The following is a 19,339-nucleotide window of genomic DNA, read 5'->3' as shown; positions in this document are numbered from 1 at the left end:
GGCGCTTAGACATGCAGTAAGCATAAACGCACACGTGGTCGCAAAATTATGGCATGCATCCGGTCCCAGAACAAATAAAAAACGGCAACATTTTGATATTTTTTTGTGAGTGCCTCGACCGGATGACTGAGGTAGAAAGCTGGGCCAGTTGGTTAATAGTTTTTGAATTGGAAACCAGTGTAAAGACACTACACAAAATGAAAAGACAGACACGGACGGCACCCTCTCTTCTTGTGTAGCGTCTTTACACTGGTTGCCAATTCAAAAACTATTGACCGGATGCTTGTCATAGTTTTGTGTTCATGTGTGTGTTTGGGCTTACTATATATTTATGGGTGGTGATTTCAAATAAAATGAATTCCGAGTTAACGCCCGTACAGACCTTTCAGTGTTACTGTGCAAATCCTTGATTTTGTAATCACTAACCAACCCGCCCAAAAACACTTTGCATGGACTGCATGCATGCAACCCGCATCCCCCATGCGTTACACGGAGCTGGGTCACTGACCTTGAAGCTCATAACGAGCGATGCCACTTTGTTGTGTGCCGTCTCCGAGTTGCCGATCATGTAGTCCCAACCGGAGAAAAGTTTCCAGGTGAACGTGCACTCGTCCTCTTTCTCCGTCATCTTGCTCTGGCGAGAGTTTTCCGCCATCCTGGCCAAGTGAAAAGGTTTGAAGGCGCCATTGACGGAGCACACACATCCACTGTTACGCTGGCTTGTGTACAGTCTAGGCTAAACAGGTGAATACCCAGCCGAAAAAAAACAAAAACAAATGGAGGTCCATTTGGACCTGCCGAAAACACAATTGGTTCAATTGGAACCAAATGGGAATGCAAACGGTTCCAATTGGTCAAATTGTGTTTCCGGCAGGTCCAAATGGACCTCCAATTGTTTTTTCCGGATCGGTAGTGGAGAGGAGGAGAGGCTATGTAGAGTCAACAATAAAACTGTCGGGGTGAGGGGCACGTTCAACGTCACTCAAGTAAGGGTTCAAAACCGTGCAGCCAGCTGATTCGTAATGCTCTTCAACGAGCCTAGAATTTTTCGTCTGTGGCCACCGATTATAGAAGTTGTCGTTTTGGCGAATGGTTTCCTCGCTGATCCTTAGGAGCGGTAATATATCCACCGAAAATCCATGAACAAAATCCTCAGATTCTCTCCTGTATACGCTGGGACATTCTTATGCAGTATTAGCTGGTGCTGCTACATTAAACCGCTTGTTCTCTGGTTTAAAAAAATCTGGTTTTCGCATTTGCTGCAGTGTATAACATACGTAAACATTAGGTATTTGTAAGGAAAACAATATGAGGGATAGCTTTGTCGGACGGGCGTGCGATTTGACTAAAATTTGATCTGTGCGATGACACCACGCAGTGCGCACCTCATGCTTCTTTTGCGTAATGTCACGGTGTAGACCAAACTTTTTGGGGAAGATTGCATGCTCCGCCTTCTTATAGATCTACTTCGTTTCTTCACTCGCAATTATGAACCACTGAGAAGCAGTGTAGAGAAGCAGGGCCACTGGTGCTTTCAACAGTGCAGCGACCAAAGGTTTCTGAATTTGAACAAGTTTTTTTTCGATTTCACCTCGGCTTTCACATTGAGGGTGAGGGGGAGAAGAGAAATTTTATTGAAATGAAAAAAAAAAAAACACAGAAAGGTCGGCCTGATGGTAGTATATCTGGCCAGCTATGCTGTGTGTGGGAAGGGAAAGGGGAGGAAAGAGCGTGGATAGAGGACGAGAGAGATGAAGATGGCGTAGAAATGAATAAATGGTTATGTACAGAAGATGCCTATACTTGCTTATACAGTGCATGTGTTAAAGTTCAGCCGTACGGGCCTCAACTACTATATCGCTGAGAGGCCTCTGCTGCGCAGAAATGTCTTCACAGCTTTAAATGCCTAGTGGGAACGCTGGGCGTCTGCCCAAGGGCCCAGCAGTACTTCCTCCGACACCACACAACAGTCCAAACGGGCCAATGATCTCGCTAATTGTTCTCGAGGATGCGCGTAGCGTGGACAGTGGCAAAGGTTCACTTAGAAAACCTAACCGAATTTTGGCTCAGCATCACCCACTTCCCTTCAACCTCTAGCCCTGAAATCTGTTTCCTGGTAACAAGATAACGCACAGCTTACACTGACAACGCAAAGCAGTTCCTCCTTGAAAAGTAGGCGCATTTTAACAGATACGACACTGTTAGCAGCAGCCAGCTAATTGCCTCGCCACACGAATCTGGTTAAACTGTTTAGCTCGGCTACTCAGCTAGACATGCGAAAGCGTTGTTTACTTAGGCACAGTCATTTCAAAGTGACAACCGGACAGTGGCAAGGTGACATTAGGAAGTTTAAAAAAAGTATAAACACGCTGCGACGTTCGGCGCCTGTTTATATACATATTTAAGTAAATGGCTAATTAAAAATGCCGTGGGGAAGTATGCAAAGCCGTTTTACGCAGATGCAGAGTGTGTTTGCTTGAAAGAAGACGTTGAATATTGTTATGAGCAATATAAATGCCAAAGACAAATGACCACTTAGAGATATAAGTGCGCTGAAATCGGAACTCACGCTCCAACCTTAATCTTCGTTAACTTCAAACTTGTCGGGTGATGCTGAGATCGAGACCTCTGAAGCCACTCATTCAGCAGGTAACCACCTGTCTCCTCACCTGAACGTCGCCTCATAGATAATGCGATGGAGATGTATTTCAATTTCAAGCACAATCCTGAGGTTTTACACCTCAGGCAGCAGCTTCATCGTAAATGCTATTATTTTGAGTCTTCGGAAAAATTTTAGATCACTAGAGCGTTCAACTTGCAATGATAAAACGAGTCATCATCGTTACTACCCTGTTCGTGTCTACTGCAGGATGAAGGCCTCTTCCTAAGATTTCGAGCCGCCACTGTCGTGAGTTAGTCGCGTTTATTCATTATCCCGAATTTTGTTAGTTCATCTCTCCGTCAAGTCCTTGGTCCTCCCCTTGTTTTGTAGCCGTTTTTTGGTAACCGTTCGGTTCAACGAACAATCGACAAGTTGTCTGTCACCTGCATTACATATCTTGCTCAACCAAACAAAATATGCTTCAATCTCTCAATAAATTCCCGAAATTTCTCAAATCTAACGAGTTTCCTCTCAGAACAGCAGGCTTCCCGGAATCGCAAGACATGAAGTACAGCCACTTACTTCCTGAGGATTACAAAAAAGCTGAAGATGTACATGGTGAGTGAGGAGAGGAGGTACGCCAGCGGCAGGCGATATCCTTCCTCGGTCTTTTCGCGGTCGCTGTAGTAGCCGTAGAAAATGGGGCTGTACTTTAGGTATCCCTGCAAGAAAAAGACACGAGAAACAGAAAATGGAACATACATTACGCTAACGCAGCAATGAAGTCCATCATCCTGCGCTTTCATTTACCCGAACAGACACGTGGATGCAGGTATGATTTCTTTGTAATTTAGCGCCCATGAAATATTCCGAGGATCAAAGCAAACTGGGAATTGAAGCTATCTGGGTCGTAATTAAGGGCCTTAACAAAGTGCACATTTGTTCAGTTTGAGAAAACTAGCCTTTGGTAACTCTATCAGCTCCATTACAGTCTCAAAAATGCTTTTTGAACAAATGAAAACGCAACAAATATCGAAAAACTTCCAAATTTCGCGCTACAGTGCTGCAGCATGGGTAGGAGTGACGTAACATGTGTGAACACTAAAAACGTAGTCATCAGTGTGTTAAGTACGCGTTACAATTCAAGTGATAATGTCAAATGAAACTTGAGGCCTTAGCACACCTTAGCACAATCGCTCAGCCACGTCTTTTGGCGGTGGCTTAGGGTGTGGGTCGCCAATAGGTGACCGGTAAAAAGCGCAAAGGCTCATGGGTGCATTGTTTTCTCCCGCGGAGAGCCGCCACTTCCGGTTCGGGAGCTCTCCTGGCCTCCCATACGCCGTCGGCTTTCCCGCGCGTGTGTGCTTGTTGTTTATCTGTTTCTACCGAAAAAAAAACGCTCATACATCGGGAATTCCATAAATAACGACGATTGACCTTACTAGGGGTTTATCTGACAGGTAAGCACCCCGTGACAAATAAACAACACGCACACACACGCGCTTGACAGCCGCCGGCGCACGCAGGCGTACGGGAGGGCAGGAGAGATCTCGAACCGGAAGTGGCGGTAGCAGACGACGTACCCATGAGCCTTTGCGCTTTTTACCGGTCACCTATTGCACAAACAAGATTCTGTGACGTCATAGAGAAATTGCCGGAATGTCCATGGAGAATCGTCACTGGTTCAGCTGTTCTCAACCCTTTCAGCCTGATTTTTTTTGTTTAAAGCAAAACAGTGTTTTCTGTGTGTTTTCCCAAATTTCAGGGTGTTATAAGCCCACAAACAAAAATAGAGCTGGAAGAAAAAGTATTAAGAGATTTATTAATGAGGACATTTTTTGTAACATCTGGCAATCAAATTTCATGTTGAGCAAAGACATCACTTTTGCACAATTTCCTAAACGTTATGGCTACATGAACCTACAAACAAAGAATGAGCTTCGTACTGCACGTATTCATAGATTTACAAGCTTGGGAATAAAACTGAGTCCGCCATTTTTTTCAGCCTCAATGTCGCAATTTTGACTTCATCGGAGCTTCCGCGGAAAAATTGGTATTATTGTTATCGCGGCAAAACAGTGTCATTAACGAACCAAAGTTGTATTTTCATTTTTTGGCCCCTTTAATGAGACCGCAATAATGCGACATGGCCGCCTGCGAGACATACGATATCGGGCTACCGGTCGAAAGGGCCTTTGAGCAAACCAGTATACAGTAGGCCTTCTGCTCGTGAACGTTGCATCGAAGCAGAGCTTGGATGCCCGTTTCCGGACAAAATGTAACTGTCGCCGTAAAGAAACTACTTCCCATTGCTAGAAACGTAAATGAACGAGAGAAGTCGGCCATTGTCACTGACGGTGGGTTTGACGCTGGCGGAGCAAGGTCTTATGATGAACGGTCTGTTCACATCGGTGTTAAATAAGACTCTTACGTATTTACGTAGCGTATGCAGCATTTGTTTTTACGCGGCAATAGCTTACGAGGGTGTTTTAAGAAATTTATTTTTATAAATAGGTGCCCCTCGTGGTCTATACCACTCAAAAACGTTTTATATCTTACGGGCAAGGCTGGGTCGGTTCTGTGAAATTTCTCGTGTGCAGCTTTCCCGCTCAGGGCAGTCCTTGCAACAGTGATTACTCTGCAATTTTTTAGCGAAAGGAAATGCTCTTTTGCACAGCTAATATTTGGGGTGACAACGTGCTTTGTGCACAGTTTCAAGTCGCGCACGTTGCCCGACTAGGTTCCTGAGCCATGGAAACTATCCCATAGAAATGCATGGGCAGTAAGATTTGACAGCGAATTACGCAAAAATTGTTCAGAATCCTGGAAAGTTCTTTTCGAGTTTTCATCTTCACGTTGACGTCTGGCTTTATGCGGAATATCACTTTCCTAAAGTGATTTTGCTAGGTTCCTGAGAGGTTGGAATTTTGAGCGAGAAAGCTGGGTATGTACGAACAGATGACTTACCAAGATATGAACTAACATTGCAAACTATGCGGTTGACGATATTATAAAGAAACATCAGTAAACTAAGCAGCGCTTGATATGCCTAAGTGAATTACCGGCGTGCTGTACGAGGAGATGCTTTATTGAAGAGTTATAGCAGAGCGCCGAACCGGTCTTGCTACGGTACCCGGTACACTTGAGGAATCCGACAGCCAGTTTTTCCACCTCTGCTCACGCTTGTTAGCTCCGGTCGCCTACCATGTACCGTACCTGGACCGGTTCTCCGTTCTGCTATAACTCTCTATTGGGGGCTAACGGGTGGGTTCTCTCACAAAGCGTGCAGTTAAAAACGTCAACTACATGTGACTCATCTACGAGAGTTGAAGGTAGACAGGTTAAAACAGCAATCTATAAGATGTGGTTCGTCTACGAGATTTCAACGTGGGCGGGTGAATACTTGTTTCTGAACTTTTTATTTTTACTGCAAGCGACGTTAACAGAACAGCGCTATTCGAGGCCAGTTAGCAGCATTCGTACAATTCATTTTTCAGATACGACTGCGGTACAACGGTAAAGGTAACTATGTTTGCGGTGCGTTTACGCACCCACGTACCTCAAACTCCCAGATGGCTTGCAAATTGAGGGCGCTCTTCATTTCTTCACTTTCGAGCTGCTTGCGCATCCCGCTAGGATCATCGTCACCCCGTAACACCTTACGGAGCAAACAGCGGGACAAGGAAGGGAAAGAAAGCACAATTAATGCCATAGCAATGAATGCTCCCCTAAACAAAACTTTTGCGTCAGCGTCCCCGAGCAATGATCTCAAGAATGGCCGTCGGTGCAAAGATAACAAGGATAAAAGAAATAAAACTGCGTGAATTTGTGTCTGCGATTTCAACCCAAGACCGACGGAATCCGAGTCCAACACACATCCCCTACCGCACGACCTTTCTTTTTTTTGGCCCTAGCTGACCAAGGCAGAACCTTGTGATTGCGTTTTGGCCTGGGACTTAAAAACGTGGGTTAGAAACAAGGAATTTGAGTGGGGTAATTACCGAAGTGGCAAAGCTGGCTTACGCTAACAGCGTATTTGCAGGGTTTAAAAGGGCGAATAAAACGAAAAACGAGAAAAGTAGTAAACGACGCGAAGGAAAAAGATCGTGACTATGGTAATGAGAAAGCCCAATCGCATCACTCCAGGCCTGCAGGAGGGATTTGAGCACGCTGTATAATCACACAAAAATAGCAAATAACGCTTCCGCTGATAGCGGTCACGCAGGGCTGGCAATGGCAATTGACGAAGCCTCTGAGTCGTGGTAACAGAGAAAAGAAATGACGCAATCGGAAAAAGTGTCATGACGATGGTAATGACCGGACGCAATCCGCACCACCGAACACGTTTCTGGTGTGCGTTCTGATGCACTACGACGTGTTCTGAAGCCTGTATGCATCAGCGGCAGCTGTGAAACGTGGTCGTCCAGGGGATTACGCCTCACAAGAAGATGCAAGTGCATACAAAAATGCCACACGGCGAGGACAGAGGCAAGCGCTCGATGCAGCCAAACCCCCCAGCAGCCACCATTGCGGCAGCCGTTATGACGCGAAGAGTACATGTCATACGTACAACCGTCTGAAGACAAAGGCATTGTCGCAAGATAATATGACACAATCACGAAAGATGTCACACCAGACATAAAAAATTTCGTGGATTGAAATCAAATGCTTTCGCATTACCACACGTGAGCCGTCTTGCGTGGGTGTGGATTTTTAGCTGTATGAAACTCCATTTCACGAAAGCGAAGTTCTAAATTATATTCAAAGACAATTTTAGGCCTCCTCAACTTCTCCAATCTCAGCGATCAAAACTGCGGATAGTTCATTGTGGCAATATATCAGACCGTATGGTTTGGTGCGCGTGTGTACAAAAAAATTAGCCGCGTATCTGCTCACTTCGTTGCAAATGTCGACGAAAGACGATAGTCGTCTGGCGCCCCAGCCAAGTAAACGCCTCCCTTCTCTTTTCCGCTCACCGCTCATGCTGTTCGTCTCCCGTCTCGCTCCTCCCAAGATAAACACGGTAGCGGTTTGCTCAAGTCAACTTAAATTTACCGCGTTTCACTGCTTCAAGTAGGGTGCCTCGGTACCAGAGCTACCGTACAGCGGATACGCGCGGGAATCGAGGCACCGTACATAGGGTTTCTCACTAGCTTACCACTGCAAGTACGTTCGAAGCGGAGCGTGAAAAATATCTAGTGGAACATTTCTTTACTGTTGCCGTTTGGTCCCTTAAAATGCCGCTAGAGAAACCGCGGGCGACGGCTTTTGTAATTTTCTGGACGCATACTTTATTAAATCAACCATCTGTATATTTTAATAAAGAACACACTGCTAATATAACTGATGTCTAGCCCCAAATAAGCGTAATATTTTGTTTTGGCTCAACAATGCTGACAAGTATGAACATTGCCACCGGCCTTAATCGTTTCGATTTGGCTATGGGTATATAAATTATATACCTATTGTGCAGCATCTGTTTCACTTTGGCCGTGTGGCTCAATCGAGAGACACACAGGTGGACATTAATGTAGAGATCCTCCGGTGCGGTGGACCTCGTTTTTTGTGAACTTGTGTGCTGTTCCCTTTGTTTTCTCTGCAGCACATTGCGTATATCCTGTGCCCTGTTGACCCGTGTACCCGTGTAGTGGCTAACTGCAGCGGGTCCGAGCTGTAACGAGTTTTAATAACTTCTATTTTCAACAGACAGACAGACCAAGGTTTTCACGTCCAAGCAGCCGAATAAAGACTGTCGCCTTTAAAAAGAATACGGAGACATCTCACCTCTGGCACCATAAGAAAACAGCAAACGAAAAGGGCGATGAAGCAGTTGACCCAGAAGACCCACCGTAGAAAAATGAAGTAGCTAGACACGACCGACCCGAAATGGCCTGATAGAGAGAGAGAGAGAGAGAGAGAGAGAGAGAGAGAGAGAGAGAGAGAGAGAGAGAGAGAGAGAGAGAGAGAGAGAGAGAGAGAGAGAGAGAGAGAGAGAGAGAGAGAGAGAGAGATTTAGGTTTTGGTCAGCTTCAGCGCAACACGTGAATGGCAATCACACAGGCAGACGCTCACTCTCAGACTCACAGTTACACACACACACACACACACACACACACACACACACACACACACACACACACACACACACACACACACACACACACACACACACACACACACACACACACACACACGCACGCCCACGCCCACAAGCACACACACGACGCACACGCGCACACAAGCACACGCGGACACGTACGCGGCACACGCACGCACACGCACACATACGCACACGGGCGCACGCACGCACACGCACGCGCAAGCGCACGCGCACACGTACACATACGCGTACACGTACACGAAAACAACGAAGCTGCACATGCACTGCAGCTAGCTACGTGCAGGGGTACGCGCAAATTTAAAAAGTCCGGGGTTGTTTTCTTGGCCTACACCGAAAATGAATGAACCGGAAATGAACTTGTCAGTTTCTATTTGTACCACATCTTTGCATAAGCTGGATGTACCAAAAGAACCGTCCTGAAATATTACTTCAAAGGTGCACCCTACATGAAACGTTCACAACACGCGCGCCAAATAATACACACTCTGCGGGGACGCGAATACGACGAAGAAGCTGATAAACATCGCGGGGAATATATGTTCGGCGAAGTTTTCCAGAGGGGAAGATTTTACGAGACGAATCAGTTTTTCTGTCTAGCACGGTAACACTAACAGTAACACTGGCTAACACTAACAATAATGCTGTGACCAGCTAAACTGCTTTTACGAGCATTTCCTATCTATTTCTTGTTTCTGTTTCATATGTATACCTACTACTAATTGGTAGCTCGAACCATTACAACGCGTAATGATTTCAAGAGGGCCTTAAACCATTAAATAAAGGGCTAACGGCACGAAGATCAGTGTTGAAGCCCCATATTTGATAATGCGTATATCCTGTATGAATGTAGGCCGTAGTTACTGATGCGACGACGGCCGCTTTTGTTCACTGCTGTTTCCCCTAGTATTGAGACCGCGACCACTTACAGGTGGAAGATGTTGCTGAGAGTCCCGTTAGAGTATTCAACTATGGGACGCTCGTCTGTATAATGTTGTTACTGTATTACTTTTTTGGGGCCACTGATAAACTGAAAATGAGAGACGTACACATGCAGGCGTGCAATCATGTACAGTACAAACATCTGCACAAGTGCCTAAGATGCCTGGATCTGTACGTAATCTCCGGTGCAGGCATAAAGAAATATTATAAAAACAGAAAGGCGCTAAAGAGATATTCTTCAGGTTTTGGTATTTGAATCTTGCACATTATGTTCACCCAAAATCTCCATTATGTAGGTAGGAAACAGAAATGAAACAGCAACACTCAACATTAAATATACACATGATGATTTATTGTGGCTTAACTCGCCGAAGTAACATATGGGCTATGAGGCACGCCGTAGTGGAAGGCTCCGGATTAATTTTCACCACCTGGGGATCTTTAACGGGCACCAAAATCTCGAAAACATGGGCGCTGTCGCTTTTCGCCTCCACCAAAAAACAGTCACCTCTGCCGGGGTCGAACTCGTGTCCTTAAAGGAGCCATGAAGACAAGATACAAGTTGGGCTTATTAGAAAGACTGCGTAGTCCCGATAACAATGATACGAATATCATCGCAATCTTCAAACAAATAACGGAGATATTAAAGAAAACGTGTGAAGCAGTCGCGACCCCCTAGCCGATTTCCCGCAACTTTTCTATGACGTCACGGAACCTTGTTTGCGCGATTGGCGGCCGCCTAACTGACCTGTCGCGATGACACATGACTGGACGTCTGTAATGGGGCCTCTAGTTTCATTTGACCGCATCACTTGAATGCTAACGGGCAGTTAACGCACTGAAAATTATGTTTTATTGTTGGCCCGTATGACGTCATGCTTGCTCATAACACGTCACTGTGGCGCAAAATTTGAAAATTTTTAAATACTTCTTGCTTTTTTTTCGTTAAAAAACACTTTTTGGGGCTGTAATGGAGCTGAGTGAGATATTGAATCCTAGTTCTTTCAAATTAAACCAAGTTGTATTTTCTCTTCATGGCTCCTTTAAGCTGAGCTTAGCAGCACAAAGGTTTAGCCATTGAGCCACCGCAGCGGGTTTTAAATATACCCATCACGGTTCAAAGATGGGGCGATGCACAACTTTATGTATATTTTAAGTGCTCTGAGATCGCTGAGGTACTACGATGATGTGAAAGGTAACCTTTATTAACACCTTTTACTGCAGGTGGCACATGAAATGCCGGGTCCGCCTCCCCAGGAAGGCCGTTATATGAAGTGCGCTAACCTTGGTGGCTCAGCAGCTAAGGCGTAGTGCTGCTGGGCACTCTCTCTCTCTTAGTGGTTCGGGTGAAAAGGAAAAGAAATGAAATGGACTGGGGATAGTTTTGAGCCCACCTGGGGGCTCACCGGCATACAACCCAGTCCGGGGGGTAGGGAATATAGAAGGGGGTGAATAGGAGAGGGTAGAGAAAAGGAGATAGGTAAAGATAGAAAAAGTTAAGGCACCGCGAAGAAAAGAAGCGTTGCCACAGTCACTGAGGGCCACCGAGCAGAGAACACATCACGAACACAGGTCCTGGCGTCATGCTGCGTCTGGGAGAAGTTCTAGACAGGAGCGGTGAAGCGTAGAGGCGAGGCTGGGCTGCGATGAGTCGTGCACGGCGGTCCGAAGTGAGGGGAGCTTGCTGGGTGAAAATCCAGGCACACGAGCGGTCACTGGCGATCGGGAGCAGGCGCTCGACGGCCCCACGCAGCAGAGCGCGCGCCGCCCGAAACAATCACCCAAGGCTCGCGACGCGTGGCCGACATAATCGAGATACCGGCCCGGCCGCGCAGGAGCGAACGAAAAACACGTCCGCACCCCACGACGACCGAGGCCAAAAACCCTGCTGAGCACGAGGACGCGGCTTCGATTCCCGGCCGCGGCAGCCGCTATTCTGATGGAGGCGAAAAGCAAAAACGCCCGTGTCTACGAGATTTCGGCGCACGTTAAAGATCCCCAGGTGGTCAATATTAGTCCGCAGCCCCCCACTACGGTGCGTCTGATCGCCTGCGTTGCATCGACGCGTTAAACCCTACAATCAATCAGTCAATCAACCTAGGTGGCTTGCTACGCAATGGCCAGCAAGGCGATAGCACTGCATCTCACTCATGTAGTCTACGAGGCGTAAACAAAGTAAACCTGCTTGGTTGCGTCACTGTACCAGCTTACAGGGATCATAATGACGTTACACTCTTTGTGATAAGCGCGCACCACATGGAAGCGAGGAAGAGTTCACTTGCGTCCGTCGTCTAATTTGCGTAGGGTACCACAGACAACATGGCTGACGGATGGGGAATCCGTTTAAGGTGAATCAGAGAGCGGTGATGCAGTTCCTGACACCTGGAGGTGTCGTACAGTTCGAATTTTTCACAAATATAAGATATATATGGTGACAAAGGGGCTGACGATACCATCAACGCAAGCTGGTAAAAAGCACACGCTGAACGTACTGCTCAAGACCATTAAAAATTTTCAAAAATTTACTGTGCTTACGCGCTTTGAACGAGGAAGCCTGGTGTGCTGTTGTGACGGGTGCCGTTCATACACAGGTCCACCGTCGACACAGCAGCCACGCTATTTTACCGTCCTTCATCCATCTTAGTCAACCTTAATGTACCTTAACTCCTTTAATCTTTTCTAATCCATCTCAACCCATCCTAAACTAAGCTTACTAAGCATCATTATCAATCAGTAACTAGCCATGATTCAATCTAAATGCGCCCATTCGTCTTAATCCACCTTAATCTCATACTAATAATCATTACAATCAATTCCTAAGAATCAAGGAGGGAAAGTTGGGCTAGTTGGTTAGATGATACTGGGTGCATTTTAGTAGCGCAAAAGACGGACCAGAAGAGTAGTAAAATCACAGGACGAACGCTAGACATCTAGCTTTCGTCCTGTGATTTTCTTACTCTTGTGGTTCGTCTTTTGCGCTACTAAAATGCACCCAGTCTCCTAAGAATCATTAAACCATCTTATTCACTTTAGTCCAGCCTATTCATCCCCACTCAGCTTAATAAACACTTTATTACATCTCATAAATAATTACTACCAATCACTAATCATCCCTAATTAACTTTGGCAATCAATAATATGCTCTTATACACGGCAGGCATGCTTCGGTTGGTTTCTCGCCTTCCCAGGGTTTTCGCGCCATTCCAGTTGACGCAGGAGTCACTCAAGGTGAAGCTCCGAGTGGGACATGCAAGGCTTTATTATACAAGGACAAACAGCACTGCAGGCTGTTCTTTCGTGTTATTCTCTTTGGAGGACATGGGTGGTCCACGTGTTGCTACTACTGCGCAGGATGCGGGAGCGCAGAACGGGTGGCAGGTTCGCCACCACCCACCTTACGGTTCTGATTAAACGACACGTGATTTTCACTTGGCGGAACCGCTACAGAAATATTAAAGGGGAAACGATTTTACCCGTATGGATCCTGTAACCAAGTGCATCAGGGCGCAACTATCGCCTTCTTGTGCGCACGGCGCCCGCCGCGGCCTTCCAAAGCAGCAGGACGCACGTCTGAATGCATTCGAAAAATTCTAAGAATGCCTGTTGAGTTATTTCAGAGTCGCCACTCACTTTCAATTCTCTTTATCCGCATCTCCCACGGGGTCAGCGTCACAACCAATTCTGCGACTTCTCGTTTCAGCCGCTGCCATGACTGGAAAGAAGAAAGAAAAGAGCAAAGATAGTGAGCAAGAATGGACAGAAAGTAATGCTTAGGCAAGTCTGACATGAATTCAGAGGCTAGAGAAGATTTTCTTCATTAGTATACCTTTCTGTCTATACTCTGCTCGCCCTTCAAAGGTATCGCGAGAAATTGCAGTGGCTACGAGCCAAATAAAAAAAATTGAGGCGGTTCCCAGCAGCCCGATAGCTTTGCAAGTTCGGAACTTCCGACGCCAGGTCGTCGGTTTACAATGACGCCATGCGTGGGGAATCCCTGTCACTGGAATATAGAACTCCAAAACATTAACATTACAATTTCACCTGAGGAGAGATTACTTGATTAGAATCCAGAGCCATGGTAGCGTGTCTCACATGCACTCGTCAGACTTTTAATCTGGATTGAATGACATTCTGAAACAGAATTTTATAATAGACATCTGAAATAATAGGCGACAGCTGAAAAGTCCCGCGCCGGGCTTTCAAGGTGTCATGAGATAAACGTTCTTACTTGATCTCGGCACCGGAAACCTGTCAATGTAAGTTCTATTCTGATACGCACAAGTATAATTATTTGCGATTAGTTTTGCTACCTAATGGTTTTGAAGTAATCCAAAATAGCGATGCGTTGTGGTTGTTTCTTACGGCTGCGTTAAGACAGAATGTCCTCTAGTGAATTCTACAAAGCTGGTCTTTTCCGGCTTCCTTGGTCTCCGCAGTTCTCAGAGCATACAGAAATTATTTGTGTTTTCAGAGCCATCCTATATTGACGCAATAGTTTCAAATATTCTTAACGTTAGTTTGTATACAATATTGCTTCATACCTGTTCTTCCTCTATTTTGCAAATGCACTATTTTATTTTTGATCCAAGGAGTGTTTGCTAACTCTACGTCCGGGCGGGACGATATCTAGCGCGTGAGTTACCTCCAGGCGTAACCAGAGCCACATAAGTTAATTAGAAAGCTCCATCGAACACCCTTGACGCAATAATCCAATACACCCCGAGGTCACTGCGATAAATTGATTTCTTAATCTAACCCAATCTAAGGGAGCCCATTAAACGAAAGGGTGGTATTACCTTGTCACCGAATGCTACCTCACAGGACATAAAAATGAGGAATATCATTTGATATCATCTACTCTAACCCATCTCAATCTAACCAACCCCGATAGAAGCAATGGGAAAATGTGACGCTGTTACTGATTGCGACCAAGTGCAAACCAGTTGTTGGTCAACAAACGAACAAATGTTGAAATCTTCTGATAAATAACAAATAAATAATAAAAATGGTAGCTGTAAACGCCCCTTTGGGATGCGCCCTTTTGAGAGGTCTTTCGCGGTTTTTTTATTTCTTGTGGCCATATTGCTGATGTTCTCGTCGTTGCCGCTATCGTCAATGGTACCTCTCTTTCTCTCGTACGTACACAAAGGCGTGGCCTTGCGCGGATACTTACATTGTTCAGCAGTATTTTGTACTTTGCAAAAATGTCCTTGGCCTGCTTGCTTTGCGCTAGCTCGCCTTCGTGTCTCTTGACGTAGGCCTTGGCACGCCTATGGGAGGAACAGGGCGTTAGTCCCGCAGCACAGTCACCGCCCAAACAACGTCCATTTGGCTGATTCGTTCCGGTAGGTATCTCCAGTCAGGGCCACGAATGTGACGCCATCGTACGCAAACAGGATAAGTATCCGCAGCGCCACCCGCTACGGCCAGTAACTAATTTCAGAGTGACAACTGGGAAATATTATAACAAGTTATGAACATCGCATTATCCGCATAAACGTACACAACGTCGACGAAGAGTGTCAGCTCGAACTGTGTGAACAATTACCAGCTCTTCAATTAAAGTCTCTAAGCATCGGCTTGATAACGATCACCCCTGAATACGCACGGGCCTATTTGAAAAGTGCGGACCCTGATTGCCGCTTTCAAAGACCTTCAATGCCCCCTCAAGATTGGCGCACAATTTCGTGGATGCCAGCCCGTACGGGCATAGACGAGACGACAATGCTGGGTTGTAATATTGTAATCGACTTTATAGCGACATCTGCTTGAAATGACCAACGAGCACTATGACCCCGTCGAGCACTTGGTTACCACCCGTGGAAGACAAGTGGACCAAATATTTCAGGCATACCCACACCCGTAAACAATATACAATACCAATTTTTTTTCAGATATCTCGTTGAGTGAATGCTTATGATTTTTTTGCAAGCGAACGGTTCAGGGCTTTTTATAATAATTAAGGTGTGGCTCCTCAGCTGGCTATATATTGCTGCGATCCATGCATTGGGTTTGTTTGTTTATGTTTTGTTTTTGCTGCCCGGCAGCGCCCGGCTGTGTTATCTGTGTCCCAAGCGAAGCGCGTGTGCCATTCTTTATTTTATGCCGCACGGGTTATCTCATTCTGATACGGAGAACGTTTCGCCCTAACGTCACTAGCCTCGAATAATGTTCTTTGATCTACAATGTTCTGCATGTAAATCGACGGTTCCAGAAAAACTCGCGCCGAAAGATAAAAGCCTGCGGAGCCGACGTTGCGGTATTCGACTCGCCGACGCTCGTTTGCACACGTCACTTTGCTGACTGCTGCTTCGCCGCCTGTGTATTCTTTGAATTGTTAGGGGAGCACAAGTTCGCTCGAATAAACTTGTTTTCCTTGAAGACAACTGCGTCGTCTTTGGCTTCGTGACAATATTTGCGGTGTCCGATGGCAAAAGTCACGTATACAGTTAAAGTCGTTAACAAATACTTAAACACTCCTCTAGAGTTATGATGCCATGCCGAGTGCTATCTCCCACATTTTTTGTTCATCGATTTGGTAATACATCGATTGATTTAATAAATACTGCAAGCCATCTGTTTGCAAGGAAATCAGGAGGGGACAGCAGGTACCACAATTTCATCAAATGCACAAATACACGCAAAATTAACGATGCCTTTACGATAATAACAGCTTTCTTAAAACAACAGGGATAATGAAACAGTGAACGAACTATTTTGCTTGTGTAGGAAGGGTACTGATTAAAATCAAGACAGCTATTCCGTCACACCGTTAATTTAAGACATAACAAAGGTTGAGACGAAACGGAAAATAAACATACACTGCAGCATAGAGTTTGTACAGCTTAAAAAACATGGAGTCAAGATAAAGCAATGTTCGTGCATGTAAAGAAATCTAAAGGGATAAACAGGTTTTGCTGGTTACAAGCAGGTGATTACCGCCGATGAAAAAATGGCTGGTAAAGACATGTTCGCCACTTTTTCAGATTGTGAAAGCCACTCACTTCTTGTTCACGTTCACAACGTCAGTAAACATATGTATGAGCAAATGGCTGGCCGCATGAACCAGTCCGGCAAATGGTGACACATACGCTCAACACCTGCCCAATCAGCATGACTCTTAGAATTGGTGTTGCCAACCTGTCGTCAGCCAACAAAGGCCATAAATGCTTCTTTACCTAAGCTTTATACCACTCATTCCACTTCATAGATCAACTAACGCTGAGATAAGTTAGCCAGGCGGAGCCTGCTGTTTAAATTTCTTAATATTGCACTCTTACGCTGCTAGAGGTCAAAATTACCGTTTAGGATGCTGCTTCGTCCAGTGTATATGGTGTGAAACGCTTTTATTTACCCCATAGTTGCATCTCTACTCCGAAAATGTCCGCAAATCAAGGCACATTCATTTCAATGTGCCGCCACAAATTTCCTTTTTTCGTTTCGTAATATTTCTCCGGCGTGCTTCGGCCAAACCCGGATGCGCCACAAGGTTGCCGTTTTGTCCGTTGACAAGGCACGGCATCGCGGAGTCTAAGACAGTATATTCAGAAATTAAAAAAAAGAAACCCCGAGTAAGCAATACATGTCTATGAAATTTGTGCATGACACGACAATGTCTCAGCATTTTATGATCTTCTCGTATATTTTGAATAACTTCTTTATTCAGGTATGGGAGATAGCGCTGACGTGCCAGCACTGTTTCCACTGTTAGATTTCTCGTTGGTATCCTTCACCATCGCGCACCTGAAGAAATATTACCAGTTATTTCAACGCCACAGTGGGCCAATTTTGGAGTGCAGCCCACGATTTGACTCGGGAAAATTGTGGACTGCGCAGTGGCATCACCCGTGCAAGCCTGACTTTTTGTATGGCTTTGTTTCACAGGGCAGATGGCCATTTTTAGTGCATTTCTATGTCAGTCGTGGATACTTATTAGATTTGCCCGCTGGATGGCAACGATTATGCACTGACGCGCATGGCGACCAAGCAGGCACACACTAGTATATCCCGGTGCAAACGCTGCAACAAACCCCTGTGGTCTGTAATTTTCGTTTACCTGTTCAGTTGTGCGAAAGGAGCCCAACAAGCGAATATTATTCACGGATCATTATACAGCAGTCACTATGTCCTCTGTTCTGTTAAACAAGTAAAACGTATCTTTACTATCGTGTTCAAATGATAATAAGTTATTTGACGCATAAAAGAGTACCGTTCATAATTTTCCCTTTTAGTGCAGGTACTCACCTGAGCATCTTGTACTTTTTATTCATTGGCCATGGCTGGTGCTTGCACGTTTCTATTATACTCTTGTTCATACGCACATTTTCCTTGACCTCTTCGTCCGTCTGGTCCAGATCGTCCACATCGATGGCGAACTCACTGCCGAAGCTGCGAAAACATGATGATCTTTTGCAGAAGTGAGGTGGCTAACGTAAATTTGTTAGCACCCTACCCGCATTCAAACATACGCTGTGCACTACACTCGAGTAGGCGCAGCTTAGACACCGATATGGACCTCACGCAGTTTGGACTCTCAACATACATTTCAAATTTACCATTTGAAGTTGGAAAAATTATTGCTTTATTCCGGCCCTGCAAATGTGGACGACCTGTGAAGTTTTAAGCACACGACATGTCGGTGGCACAGAGTTTAGGCGAAAGGTACGAGAGAATTCCATTTCTCTTGAGCCCTAACGTGACCATCCCTATGAAAGACACATGCATAAAAGCACATCCTTTTATTATCGCTTAACTGATCTTAGAAATAGTGCCTATTTACAATACACTCCAATCGCTTGTGTAAGTGATGAGAATCATAAGCCTAATGTCCCGATCTGGTTTTGAACGGCGTGCGACTTTGCCGGTGACCTCGTTATTATAACGCACACACCGGCACATATGTGGTCTTGGAACTCGGGGGTCATGCAGACCAATAAAAATGTCGTCCGCTTAGTCGTTTTATCAGGCGCAAACTACGTCGCGCTCTACGTCATAAATTCACAGACACATAGCTCCGACGCGAGCAAGGATATGCGTTTGCTTTCGTTATTGGCTCTTTTATTGTCACTTTTAACAGCGGCTGTTGAGCAAATCGTTTGTGCATGGTGTCCGCAGTTTTAAAAATACCAAGAAAATGCCGAGCGCTCGTGCAAGCGTGCTTCGAGCGCGCGTTCGTCACGCTAAGCATACCCGCTTAGGAAGATTGGTCAAAATTGGCAAAAAAACAAAAAAAGAAAACCCTTCAGCGTTTGCTGTATACTTGCTCGGCACGAGAAAAACACGTCATAGCGTACGCCCCTCCTTCGTTCGTCCTAGTGTCGTCGTGCGCATGCGCCCTGTACCGCAGAAGAGCCGCGACTTCAGTGTCGAAGCTGCTTAAGTGATCATTGAATCCACATGGCCCGGCCGCGGATAGTTCACACGGCGAGGAAGAGGCCGCACATCGAGAGGCTCGGCGTGCAAAGCATCCGATGGAGACGATAAGTTGCGCTTGCGGAGTGGCGTACGAAAACGTCGACCGAAACGACGAGATCATTTTGGCTTTGCTCAACATAAGGTCATTAAATTCCATGCCGCCAACGTCAACCACGACACCACAACGACAATGAAGCTCAACTTTGCGTCCGTCAATGATCACCCACAACGGCATTCAACTCTTTACGCGTGAGTGCAGGCTT

The 19,339-nt window shown here is 45.7% G+C and overlaps 1 protein-coding gene across 1 annotated transcript in view; it reads right to left on the bottom strand.

Moving 5' to 3' along the window:
* The window catches only part of LOC144139987 (transmembrane channel-like protein 1), a 105,523-nt gene that overhangs the window by 56,374 nt on the left and 29,810 nt on the right, over nt 1-19,339 (bottom strand). Inside the window, exons 2-8 of the mRNA XM_077672203.1 lie at nt 17,907-18,050; nt 14,836-14,932; nt 13,293-13,374; nt 8,387-8,493; nt 6,162-6,260; nt 3,185-3,324; nt 509-656 (exon numbers count right to left, since the gene is read on the bottom strand). Coding sequence (XP_077528329.1) covers nt 509-656; nt 3,185-3,324; nt 6,162-6,260; nt 8,387-8,493; nt 13,293-13,374; nt 14,836-14,932; nt 17,907-18,050 — 817 coding nt within the window. The remainder of the gene's footprint in view (nt 1-508; nt 657-3,184; nt 3,325-6,161; nt 6,261-8,386; nt 8,494-13,292; nt 13,375-14,835; nt 14,933-17,906; nt 18,051-19,339) is intronic.

This window comes from Haemaphysalis longicornis, unplaced genomic scaffold, assembly GCF_048455015.1.
Source record: "Haemaphysalis longicornis isolate Haplotype H1 unplaced genomic scaffold, Haemaphysalis longicornis Haplotype H1 scaffold_5, whole genome shotgun sequence".
Taxonomy (NCBI): Eukaryota; Metazoa; Arthropoda; class Arachnida; order Ixodida; family Ixodidae; genus Haemaphysalis; species Haemaphysalis longicornis.
This window is presented reverse-complemented; position numbering and strand designations above follow the sequence as displayed.